Source organism: Ambystoma mexicanum, chromosome 7q (assembly GCF_040938575.1).
Source record: "Ambystoma mexicanum isolate Mex_15411 chromosome 7q, UKY_AmexF1_1, whole genome shotgun sequence".
In the NCBI taxonomy this organism is placed as follows: domain Eukaryota; kingdom Metazoa; phylum Chordata; class Amphibia; order Caudata; family Ambystomatidae; genus Ambystoma; species Ambystoma mexicanum.
The window spans coordinates 8,408,005-8,421,908 of NC_090941.1; the positions used below are offsets into that span (position 1 = coordinate 8,408,005).

The following is a 13,904-nucleotide window of genomic DNA, read 5'->3' on the forward strand; positions in this document are numbered from 1 at the left end:
ACTAACTACCAAAGAACATACGGAACACAAGAGATCACCTACAATTCAGGAAACTCCTCAAATCCTGGCTCCTCACCCCATAAATAGAAAGAATGTCCATAAGGGCATACACAGCAGAACTAGGCTGAGAGAGGAACCTATCCCGATTCCCCAAGTCATCGACCCTTAAAAGAAGTAAGGATATACGGATCCACAACATATCCAACCATCAATTGAAAGATAAACCACTTCGAATCATACCAAAGAACATCCACAGATCTATCGGGAAGGAAGGCAAGTTATGACCTAGCAATAACACCTGGCCCAACTTGTAATCACAGGCAGCAATGGCCCATTACAGTAAATAGATAGGAAGGAATGGGGAATGATAATATAACACCACTACGTAAGTAGTGATAATGCTCGCCCTCCTGGGTGGGTATCAGGTAATATTATCCCCATATATATGGTCGCCGTAAATAATATCGCCGGGAAAAGGTTGTGGCTATATTATATGGGTGACCATATATATGGGGACAGGGGCAAAACAAAAAAAAAATATATATATATATATATTTAAAAATAAATAAATTGGGGGTTGCGAGGGTGTCCCCCGCATGTTCCATGCAATAATGTCACCACAAAAAAACTGCCTTTTTTCGGCGATATTTTTGCATGGTGAGATTTTTGTGGCGACATTATTACATGGAACCCCCGGGTGTACTAAGCTCAATAACTTAGCTGGGGACCAGCCTCACCATTGCCCTGGAAGCTAGACAGTCAGGAAAGGGAAAGAAAGAATATATCTACCCAATGGACTACTGACAGTAAACAGATAGGAGCAGGGGGAATAATAATATAACGCCACTATCGAAATAGGGGATAATGCTCGCCCAACCGGGTGTACTAAGCTCAAATAATTTAGCTAGGAACCAGCCACGCCATCGCCCTAGAAACTAGACCATCAGAAAAAAAAGAGAAAGAATATACCTACCCAGTATGACAACCGGACACATTAAACAAAACTACAAGGATTAAGAGACATATAACCCACTAACCAAAACCTCCAATTTCTGCATACTTAATTCACACAAAAACCCACACAACCAATTCTCTCACAGCAAACCACATGCACTGCACCACACTGCAACAACAATCAACACATCGCAACAGCACAAGAGGACTCGTTTCGATCCTATATCCTCATCCAAGCTCACCGCACAGTGAAAACCGAACTGAAGCTGCCAACAGGACACCACCTTCTCACTTTCCTACACCCTCTTGACCCACTAACCCAAACCCCACCTCTTTGTTTACAGATCCGCCTCAGCGCCTGGAGACCAACTCAGTTGTTGACAATGCGCTAAATAAATACCTTTAACATTAACAAGAGGACGATGCAAATGAAAGGGTGGGGCACTCGAACAAAGAATCGGCTGCGGTTGTATAATGTAAACGCCCAGCTGCATGTGTGGGAGTTAGGGGGTGAGACGGTGCCTGTCTGTTGTCAATCGAATGAACGCGTGTTGGCTACAGAATTAAAACCTTTTTTTATCAGCTTCTGATATTAGACAAATATTGATGAGGTATCTGAGGGTAAATGCATTTCTTATGGATCTTATCCTGCAGATCTGTGGGGAGTTGGTCAGAGATCTGAATCTCTTATTGTGAAAGAAAGAAAATTGCATTGGGTAATGATGGCTTACTAAGGCTAACAAGAATGAACTCTACCAAACGGTTCTATGATGTTTGCATGAAAAACCTTGCTCGAGGCAAATTTTTTCACATTTTCATTTCATAAAAAAGTGTAATCTGTTGCTGCTCTGGTTAACTTTTATAATGCAAAACAAAGCATGTTTAAACACATTGCAGGAGTCAATTATTTAAGTTGAGGGATAAAAGCACATTGTTTACTTCACACTAATCAACCAGATGCAAAAAAAGAAAAATATAAACTACAAGAACATAAACGATAACCTTTAATACAAATTCATGTGTAGGGGTCCCAATCTTAGCCTCTGATTCCACACTGTACTCCCGAGCTAAATGGACAGTAGGTTTATAAAGACGCCAATGTTTTTCACCTTCCAACTGGAGAATAAACACCTGTACAGGAGAGGGGCACAGCAAAAAAAAAAAAATACATTAAGTGCTGGTAGTTGTAATACCAACCTTTTACACTAAACATATAAAATCATTAACAACATTACTAACTAGACATATACAATCAACATTTTACATAGACAGTATATTTTAAAACATTCACTTTTATAAAACAATCATAAAAAACCCTATGCTTGTTCACACATTTAAAGGACAGATTACATCTAACATTTCTTTAGCCCGCAGACATAGGCTGATGATGTAATTACAAGTGATTCAGCCCCAATACTGTTGCCCAAGACTGATGATATTGTTGAAGCTGGAATTTAGAATAGTATTTTTCATAATTGGGTCTAAGAACAGGCCATTCCAATAATATATGTTGTTACGTCTCCACATGTAATGTGCAGAGACATGCACACTCTTCCCTTGGTATGTTCTTCCAAACGCCTTAATACTCATACACCGGTAAAATACCCAGGCCCAAGGAGAGCATGATTCAAATTCTATGTCGAGACAGGAGGCAAGGATTATGCTTTTCTTTCTTTATTAATACATATCCAGCCATTTTAAATCTGAAACATTTTAACACTTTAACTGATCAAAACATTTAGTTTGCTCTGCTTTTAAACCAAAATAGGGTTGTCAGTTCAAGTCCCACTTAAAATGTTTCTTTTACAGACTAAACAAACCCATAAGTCTCTTCTTCCTTGTAGTCTTTCCTAGCTTTCAGTATCCACTCAGACTCAGATCCCACATATATGTAGTCCTCTTCTCTAATCCTCTTCCTCTCTCCATGTTGCTGCAGTCAAGTGCCCTTCATTTCTGTCTTATCATATGTGTGTTTTAATGTTTGGATTTTTAGATAAGGCTACGCAAGTGTTTCCTCGCTTATATCTTTGCGCAGCGTAGTTAAAAAATAACGCAGTGGGCGAATATTTAAGCGATCCGCTTGTACGACGGGTGTGAGGACAGGCGTTTTCAGCAGCACGCCGTCACATGTTGCCAATTACCCGCGTCCGAAGAATTCCTCACAGCAAGCACTCAGAGGCTAGGGCTGGAGCCGGGGGCAAATGCACCCGCGTTAGGCAACCAGCCCCTCCATCCTCGATCAGCACATGGAGGTCTTTAGGACCCCGTTAGGAGAAACTCCCTTCACAGAGCATTAGCGCGACGGATCTCGTCACAGAGATTTCGTTCACGCTCGCTCAGCAAGCTGACTTCTGAGAGCACCGTGGCAAATGCGAGAAGGCATAATTAGCACACCTTAAAAAGAAGGAAAAAACGCTACGTGTGGCTCAGCATCTGAGTTCCCTCCAGCAGCTCATTAAGTACAATGGCACATTATAAGACCCACACAGCACTTCCCCTGAATGGAGTGCTGAGGGGTGGGAAGAGCTGTCTGCTCCAGATGAGGATCTCTCCCTCAGCTTCAAGAGAGTCCTTCGGGATTCTCTGTCACAGGCAGTGACGGAGGGCATGATGCCCCTAGCTCAGAGGCTAGACCATCTGGGGGCCATACTGTGCAAACAGAAGGCAGAAAGTAAAGTACCCAGGGGTAAAAGGGCATTGAGCCCGGGGAGGGATCATCAGTAAGACACCCCGAATCCGGGGCTGAACAGGGCTGTAAGAAAGCTTGAAAGAGGACTGCCTCTTTGACGCCCCCGAGCACCTCAGAATGGGTGGGCTCAACACACCCAAGAGACAGCCGACCCAGTGATCAGGTTTAAGGCGTCCTTTATGATGAGGGCGGCAGTGCCAGACTCTCGACCCTCTGTCCCAGGGGTGGACAATGAAGGGGATGAGGAGGATGCAGGATACTCGCCAGATGATGAGGGCGAGGAAGACATTGGGATACAGCAGCTTGATTCGGCTAAAGAGCCTCAAGAGTACGAGGAAGACCTTTTAGATACGTTTGACCCAGACGCCATAGCTCATCCACGATCCTCCGAGTAGGTGCCGTCGCCCAGGGTGGCCCAGTATATGGCACAACACCTACGCAAGCCGCTGAACAGAGAAGTCAGAGCAAAGATGAAAGCTGAATGTCCCAGACCGCTCCTGCCATGGAAGGTCATAGATACCCCTGAGTTGGACCCCAAGATAGTGACGTACTTCACAAAGGCGACAAAAGATGTAAGAAAAGGGGTAGACCGGGCTTGGTGAGGATGCCACACCCTTATAATCAATTCTCTATTGGTTGCAGGGGAAGATCAGAAGCAAACATGAGAAGGGTTCAGCATGAATGCGAGAAGACAGTTCTGTGGTTCTGCCAGAGCATGGGAATGGCAGGATTGTCGTTCCAGTTCAGTTAATTGCAAAGTTACCAGTTGAGTTGAAAGTTATATGGACTTTAGCTTTTAGCTGCCAAAGAAAGAGGAAGATGATTAGAGAAGAGGACTACATATACGTTGGATCTGTGCCCGATTGGACACTGAAAGCTGGAAAAAACAACAAGGAAGCAGAGACTTATGGGGTTTTGTAGTCTGTGAAAGAAACATTTTAAGTGGGACTTGAACTGACAACCCTATTTTGGTTTAAAAGCAGCAGAGCAAACAAAATGTTTTGATCAGTTAAAGTGTTAAAAGGTTTGAGATTTAAAATTGCTGAATATGCAGTAATAAAGATAGAAAAGCATAATGCTAGCCTCCTTGTCTATAATAGAATCAAGACTGTCCAGCACTCTGAGCATGGGCAATCTTCATTAATGCTGGTGTGTGTAATTTGATGAAATAACTGAGGTGTTTCTAAAAACAAGCCCTGTTGAGTATAGAGAACATATTTTTTCTTTTTAGCCAACTCCTCCAAAAATAGCACACAATCATGTGCTATTGACTTCTGGGCCAAGTTTAAAAAAAATAAAGCTGCATCTGATTCTATCGTGGTTGGCAGACCAATGTCCTGACAATGAGTATTGGCAGTACTCTCCATGTACCTATACCAAATACTTTTGGATCGTTATTTAGCATGCCCCAATGTCAAGTGTTCTACTTGTCATCAAACCAACATAACACTATCATCAAACATATATAAAGTTACCAATGACCAAAAGGAATAGCACACAGTAAGGGTACACAACCTGCGAAGAAAGAGAGCAAACAGTGTGTGTATACTTTAGGTAGTCCTTCGCTTATTAAACCCTAACTGAGAGGCAGGCCAATCCCTAAGAAGAGTGGAGCCTTATGCGCAAAAGTACTTTCGGATGCAGGTGCATGCTATTGTGCGTTTGGGCAAAAACAGGGTCTCTTGCAGGGGCTGTAGCAGCTCAGGAAGGCAGGTGAGGCAGTGAAGAATAAGTTCCCACTATTCCAGGAGGATCTCCCCAAGAGGGCAGAACAGGATCCCAAAGTTGGGAATAGCTTGGTAGCACAGGGTACCTCAATAAAGGTGAGGGGCCTTCAGGGGACACTCGTGCGTAAAAATGGATGGATGCGCCAGGGGCCACTGGTAAAGGTTACAAGTACTTACCGACCCAAGACACCCTCCGGACCAAACTTCCACTTCGGTTGCGGGTCAAATGCTGCAATTGTGCGGTTCTGCGGCTTTCAGCGGCTGAGTTCCAGGGATGATTCTGTGGCGGGTCATTGGGGATTTCTCTGTCCCTGATGGAGGGATCAGCTCAAATCCACTGCAGCTCGTGTCAGGACACAGGGAGGTATTGCAGCAGCGCACCCTCGAAGTTAGTCACCACGGCAGGACGACACAGTGACCGCGTGCACTCTGGTTCAGGTGTACTCTCCCAATTCCAGACCTAGGGAGCCTAGGTGTACGAAACTCAGCTGGAGAGTGCCTTATAGCACATGCTTGCGATCGCCAAAGTTTCAAGTGTCAACTCGAGACGGCAGCGGTTCCAGAGTAAAGGTCCTGTGTGTCAGTTCACTGGTTGGCCCAGGAAAACTTCTGAGAAGGCTTGCTTTCAGTTTAAGGTTGAGGTGCCGTGAATAGTTGGTGCTACTATTCAAATGGGTCGAAGCGCCTTTGAACACCTACTTTCGATCAGAAGCAGGGGGTCCTGCGGGACAACAGCAGGCTTAGGATGCCAAACCCTCCAGCGGGTCACCAGCGTTTCGTCGACTCAGCTTCTTGTTTTCAGGATACTTGGCACCTATCCTAAGCTTGGTGTGAACTCGATAGATTGACCTGGTATGGGTGTTTGGCCCCTTCTCTTATCCAGAATCTCCTTTGCGCCAAAACGAAGAGGCTCCAATGAGAGATCTGCTGACATACAGCCATGCCAGACATGGACCAATCACGGACCTTGGTGGTCCCAGTCATTCCCAGCACACCATACACTCTTGCACCCAGGATGTGTATTGGAACTAGACAGTCCAGCCCACATCCTAGTGGCACACGCACAAGGCATGCCAGACACCAGCGAAAGCTTCGATTTGCGCGGGGGACGTCATGTGGACCAAATAAGGGTTTTCTGCTCGACCTGGGGTAGGGAAAGGGACAAGATGGCCAAAGGAATGAACAAAAGACCTCATGGAATGGCCATTTTGGGGACAAGCCACTGTCCTGTGCCAAACGCGGTAAACACAATATGGACCGAAAGAAAGGGTTAACATATATGAAAAATAACAGCTGCCACCAGTTCTGTACAAGGCACATCTGTACTTCTACTGTAATGTAGGGTACTTTGTGCTCTGGTAACATGTTGCAAAGAACTTGCAACAGAGTGAAAGGCTAAGGGAAACTTAACGATTTCAATCGGGTGACACACCTTAGTCTTAGCCTAGGATGTAGCGCACAATTGGAATGCTTTCTCTTTATTTTCCATGAATTCAATTTGAGATGGCACACAACCCGCCTCACACCGCCTTTTACAAATACCCCGGGTCACAATGGACCATGAACCAGGCCGGTTGGATTGGAATGCAATATGTCTTCACAATCACCAATGGGATGATAATTACAATGAAAACTACTGAAATACACATGGTTAAACTTCTACAAGAACATATCCAAAGCAAAAATGAATAGGAGCACTTTTTCAATTGGATAGATAGCACCAGCGTTAAGGATTCCCCCTGCAATGTTCCCTCTACCCACAATTAATCTAATTCTGAGTGGATAGAAAGAAGCAGCCGGTAGTCAGGATATGCGGCAGCAAACAGAATCAAAATCCGACCTTAACTCACAAAATAAGAAGTAAACTCTTTGCAATGGCCTAAAATGACACTCAGAAATTGACAAATAAATAATTAATGTGCGGTTAAATCTATGAGGCAAATATGATTTCTCACAATAGCAGTAATGTATAAACCCTAGCAATCACAAGGCAATGCGGTTTTTGGGCTGGGGGATAGATTCACATCACAGGGACAATATAAAGGTAATAGGATGTCTATAGCTAAAGAACTGGATGAGATTTGCAAGATAAAAGGAGGTTCGGTTTTGATAAAATAAAGCTGTGAAAAATAGGAAATTGGTTTGGAAAGAAAAACAAGTTTTACTTAAACTAGATTATCAAGGCTAGATAGTTAAAGAAAGACACGGTACGATCCAAGGATGATTTGTGACGTCAACCTTGTCACCCCCGCGTTCAACTTTATGTGGGTTTAAATTATTCCAAATATCGCTAAGTAGTTACAAGATGGGATGAATGACAGAATTGCGCTAACACTTGAAAAACAAGGACGGGGTGCACAGAGAATTCTAACCGTTTTAGCCAAGTTAACAGAGTATGGATAGCGTTACTGGGAGAGTGGAACAAGACAAAGGATCAAGATGGGTAGGCTATGTGTTTCTATGGGATGGGGAGATACTCACAGTCCACGCTTGAGCTTGGGATTTTGGAACAGTCAACTGGGTTCTGGTCACCACACGACGGCCGCCGGACTCTCCTGGCAGAACCACAGCTAGGCCTGTCTGGTCACTGGATGGTAAAGGTACAGTTGGATGCAGGTAGTGGTACAGCTGGATGGCAGAGGTACATCGGGCATGCGGTTAGTGGGCAAAAAGCTTGTCTGGTCTCAGGATGCTCCCCCAAAAGAGAACTACAGCTTTTTCCCTTTTTTAATGGGGTTTTTAGTTCAAGGCTTTGCTGGGATAGAGTCAGCTATGCTTTGGCCATGGAGTGGAGTCTGGAATCTGGCAAGATGAATGTAGAATATCAGGAACGCAGGCGCTGGAAATTCAGGAGAGAGTGTCTGTGAGCTCCAACCCTTTGTATAAAAGCAAGTGACATCATAGAATATGGTAGGGCAGGCTTAGGCTGGGTACACCCCTAACAACTGGATTGGACAGGGGTGATCATTACCACCCTCCTTATCAGCTGATTGGACTTTTAGAGACATGACACCAGCTTTATTATGTGGGCTTACTATGTCCAGAACCTCCCACAGTAAATGTTTCCACAACCCAGTTTTGACAGAAATGGCCCATTTTTACATTTGTGGCATCTTAACAAATTTCATAGGCAGATTACATATTTTACGCAGAGCGTGCCAGTCCAACTCTGCAGTTTGTAAGACTTTTTTTTGTCCGGCTTAACACTTTTTCATTGTTTTCAGTAAAAAAACATTAGGCCTAAAATTCTATAACTTTATATATTTGTATAGTTTATTAGGCATATCAGTATTGAATTTCAAAGTGACATCATGTACACTTTCCTTAGAATATGCAATTCTCTGCCATTTCTGTTCCCAATATGGCAGTGAGGGCTACGACATCTTAAATTAAAAACCACAAAATTACATTTACACTGTTAACTTTTTACATTCCTGAGAAGTCCTGTTGCAAAGATAAAAGTCTTCAAAGTTTCTTAACAAAATAGTTAAGACAAGTTTTTATTCAACATTGTACTTTTAAAGCAGGCATTTTCTTTTGGTTTACAAAAGCCCATTTTGACACATGGTGAAAGCTGTTAGGATTTCTCTTTTAAATTCAGTATTTCTTTCTTCCACCTGGCTTCCCAATATTATTTTGCAGCCCTATTCAGTTTCTTTTATACAGAAGTTTGTTCAAGCCACAGGTTCACTGAAATTGACACATACCCATAGAGTTATGATTTCTTTAAAGCTTTGTTTGGCATTTTATAACCCAAAAGTTAAGCGTTTTCTCGCATGGCTGAAAGTGTAGTTTCTTAGATTTCCCAGATTTGGCTTGACATTAGCCTGTCATTCAGGGATAATGCTCTCTTCTGGTGAAGCACAATGCGAATATGGATGGGCATGGAAGGGCCTTATTGATAAAAAGCAATGGGATATGGAATAGTTGAAAAGAGCATCAGGGCAGCATCCTTTTTATTTTAAAATATTTCCTTTTCAATGAGAACTTTTTGTAAACAGCAGAGCAGTACTGTTTTTTTTCTCCATTCGCTTCTTTTGGTGCACACACGAACACACCCTGGCACCTTTCTCTGTGTGCTCCCTGTTCCAACTCGCCCAATGGGTTTTTGGCAAGATGGTGCAGCCATCCTTTTGTCGCTGCCAAATTCAGTTTCGATGCAATGGTGCTCCAAGGAGCCAGCGCAGCCATTTTGCTATTGACTGCAGAAGCGCAGATTGGTTATGTATGGGAATTCTGCTGAGTGGGTCAATGTAACCCACAAAACAAAGTCTCCCAGTACTGACCGTCTTTAAGGGCATGTCAGTTTCCCCATAACAAAGTGAGCGAAAACCCAGCAGAGTGCAGTAGAAGGCTGTGCTCCACTGGCAAGGTCAGGCTTGGATGGTCAGACAACAGCACCAAGTTGGGGTGTTCACAACTGGAGGGAAAATTACACACAAATGGAAATCTTTCCTAACAGGAACTATGAAACATGAAGACATACAAAATTATTTTGACTATCCTGTCTGGCAAAGGCCTGAAGTAGAAGTGCTGTACCACTCAGCTCCTGATTTTTTTTAGTACAAATGATCACCGGGTAACCAGTGATAATGGGGATACTAAGGCTGCAGGGCCAATTTCTAAGCATCTCAACTGAAGGAGTGGCCTACCCCAGCCTGCATCTTGACCAAAGTACCAGAGGAGAAGCAACATTTTGGTTCCGTGGTGAAGCTTGAAGAACTGTCCCCTATGACAAATAGCCCTTTTATTAACCGCTTTCTGCTACTACACGTGGTCGACTATTCCTAGACTCTTTATGATTAGAAGCAGAGATATGGTTCAAATTGAGTTCCCTAAATGGGATAGCGCAACAAATTGGGCATTGATTACATTTTCCTCAACAATGGTGGTTTCCCTACTGTGCATGTGTGGTGATGAATTGCACAGCTTGGGTTTTAAATTGACAGTCTGCTGTGATTTGCCTACAAAGTCCTCTAATACTGAGAAGGGCCCCAATATTTCAAATAAGGAACAAGTGTGGTTTACTCTCCCCCAGTGTTCTACAGGAAAACATTTTGGGGGTCATGGTGTCCCGTCCTCTCTGAAGGTTTAATTGCAGAAGAGGGTGAGAAACAACTGGTCCCCGGCAAATAGATATATGACTATGATAAAGAGCCATTTGAAAGAAGGGGAACAAAGTTACGGAATAGAAAGCTGGAATACAAGGGGCCACGGCCACATTATTATCGGGGAGGGTTCAGTACCCCTGCTTGCTAATTATGACTTCTTCCTCCTCCAGGAACCATACCTGGAGTCTACAATGTGTATAGAGGGATAACACTTACATCAAATCAAAGCAAATGGAGTCACATAGGGTCGACCACATGGGGGGCTGATCATCAGGGAAAGACAGGAAATTGAGCCCTGCTCCCTTGATCAATTCTCGATCACAGACTTTGTCCAGGCAGTTGAGCTATGCTTTCTTGAGCCTGGAGATAGATGTAATATTTTGATTGTAAATCTACACATCCCGCCCCCCAGATACTGCACGCATGGAGAACATTCATGTAGTCCTAGAGGATACTATCTCCACTTGGTGCGAGCATTCAGAAAATCAGATGATCCTTATGGGTGGGATTTTAATACACGATGCACCAGATGCCCAAGACTGTGCTTCCTATAGAAACATTACAAATAAATGTTTGATGCTAAAAAAACAGGGAATCAGAAGGGTGCTTAATGGGCCCAGTTTTTGAGGGATTGGGACCTCACACTTCTGAATAGCAGAACAAATGGAGATATACCTGGGAACTATACCCGGGAAACAGGCAATTCCTGAACTGACCATTTTTCTTTTTTTTTGTGATCAATACATTGGAATTATGAACTTAGCCGAATTGCTTTAGCAACCATTTGATTCCAGCATTAAGCATTTCTTGCCTTAAGAAAAAAAGGCCCTTCTATAACTGCAGCGGGCTGTACCCGAACTACGCGGGTAACCGTATTAGCTGGACTGCTAACCACATACGAAAAGCCAATTTATGAATAACTGAACTCACGGATAGAGACAAACTAGTTACTTTCTTACCTGGTAATGTTCTTTCGATGGGATGTTCCTCCGACGTATTCCACATCTTTGACAGCAATTACCACAGCTGTGCTACTTCGGGAAACATTTTCGGCATAGGCGTCCTGCGTCGATTACGTAGATACGCTGCCTCGAGGACCTCCTCCGACGGTCGACGTCACTGGATGTTATAAGTAGGACGCACAACGCCCGTAGCCTCAGTTGTAGTTTTTTCCCCCCAGAACGTGTGGCACCAATCTTCTGCCAGTATGACTACAGAAAGCCTTGCGGAAACGGAAGCTGCAATCGCATAAGAATTCTGTAGAGGGGAAGGTAGGGAGGGTACGATGTGAAATACGTCAGAGGAACATCCCATCGAAAGAACGTTACCAGGTAAGAAAGTAACTAATTCTTCGAGGGGATTGTGTCCTCCGACGTATTCCACATCTTTGACAGACTCCCACTCCCAAAGCAGTACCAACATAAGGAGATGGGGGAAAAAAATTGACATTTTAGAATGCGCAATCAAATTGCAGAATAGAGGACTGCCTTGCCAAAGGCCAAATCTTGCCCATGGATAGAGTCCAGGGAATAATGTTTCACAAAAGTATGGACAGAGGCCCATGTGGCCGCTTCGCAAATATTGCGAATCGGAAAACCCCTCTGTAGTGCAGTGGAGACAGCCATACCCCTAGTAGAATGGGCCCGTAAACCTACAGGAGGGTCCTTCCCCACCAACCAATAACATTCAGAGATCGTCAAAATGATCCATCTAGACAAGGTCTGCAGAAACAGTCTGACCTAAACGCCTTCCAGCGTAACCAATAAAGAGCTGATCGTCCACTCTGACCCAGGACATCCGTGAGAGATAGAAACTCAAAGCTTTCCTAGGATCCAACCTATGGAGCCTCTCCTCTTCCTTACCAGGATGTGGAGGACGATAGAATGCCGGAAGAATTACCTTCTGGCTCAGATGGAATTCCGACACAACCTTCGGAAGAAAGGAAGGCCGTACCCTAAGGACAACCCTGTCCTTGGGCAACATAGTGAAGGGTGGTTTGGCGGAAAGTGCCTGCAACTCACTCACTCTGCGTGCAGAAGCAACCGGAACTAAAAAACAAGTTACTTACCAACTGTAACGTTCTTTCGACTGGATATTCCTCCCACGTATTCCTCATCTTATGATAATTCGTTATCTCCAGCTTTGCTGCTTCGGAAAAATAATTCTCGCCAGAGGGCGCTGTGCTCGAGGTTGCGGCGTCAACTGTCCCTCGACGGGCTCCGTACTCTGTCGACGTCACTGATGGTATAAATAGCTCGAGCCGAGCCCGTTGCATCAGTTCTGTTTTTTCGATGAAATTATAGGAGGAACTCCCAGGCGTGCCTCATGACTGATGCACTCTTCATGAGAGGAAAGTGTAAGAAAACAAACTGTACTGCGGGGTAGGATGGGAGGGTCGATGAAGAATACATGGCAAGAACATCCAGTCGATAGAACGTTACAGTTGGTAAGTAACTTGTTCTTCGAATGGATTGTTTCCTCCCACGTATTCCTCATCTTATGATAGACTCCCATAGCAGTGTCAATTTTGGAGGTGGGAGTACTAAATACTGTTTTCATGGACTGAGTGAAGTACCGCCTTGGCAAACAGCCCCTCATTAGAGGAAGCAGTTTCTAAACAGTAATGCTTGATGGAAGTATGCATTGATTTCCGAGTTGCAGCTGAACAAATGTCTGCTGCAGGAACTCCCCTCTTTAGAGCCACAGAAGTAGCCATTCCCCTTGTAGAATGGGCTCGAAGCCCATCTGGTGGGTCTTTTGCCGCTAATTTGTAGCATTCCAGTATAGCTACAATGATCCAGCGGGTTATGGTCTGTTTTGTCACTGATAAACCCAGTTTATGACCAGTATAACCCACAAAAAGCTGGTCATCTTGGCGTAACTTTGACATCCTTGAAATATAGAAACTAAGAGCCCTCTTGGGGTCTAGTCTATGTAGTCTCTCCTCTTCTTTGCCCAAATGAGGAGGAGGATAGAAAGTTGGTAATATTATTTTTTGTGACAAATGGAAGTCGGAAACCACTTTTGGTAAAAAGGAAAGTTTAACTTTGAGAACTACCTTGTCCTTATAAAAAATAGTGGATGGAGGTTTGCATGAGAGAGCCTGAAGTTCACTAACCCTGCGGGCTGATAAGGCCACAAGGACAACAGTCTTTAATGTTAGAAGCCTCAATGGACAGGAGTGTAGAGGCTCAAAAGGTATACAAGTCAGAAACTTAAGTACCAAATTTAAATCCCAAGCTGGGACATGAAAAGGTACTGGAGGGTATACGTTAGTAACTCCTTTTAGGAATTGTATTATTAATGGAATTTTGAAGTATGAAACCTCTTCCGAGGGGCGTTTGAAAATGGACAGCGCAGCAAGATAGCCTTTAATTGTTTTCTATCTGGAGCCCCAGATTGGCTAGATGCAATAGAAAAGAA

The 13,904-nt window shown here is 43.9% G+C and overlaps 1 protein-coding gene across 4 annotated transcripts in view; it reads right to left on the bottom strand.

The window, feature by feature from the left end:
- Positions 1-13,904, bottom strand: part of GABRR3 (gamma-aminobutyric acid type A receptor subunit rho3) — a 2,040,413-nt gene that overhangs the window by 592,211 nt on the left and 1,434,298 nt on the right. For all 4 annotated transcript variants that reach the window (XM_069639257.1, XM_069639256.1, XM_069639259.1 and 1 more), the window contains one exon: positions 1,957-2,085. In XM_069639257.1, coding sequence (XP_069495358.1) covers positions 1,957-2,085 — 129 coding nt within the window. The remainder of the gene's footprint in view (positions 1-1,956; positions 2,086-13,904) is intronic.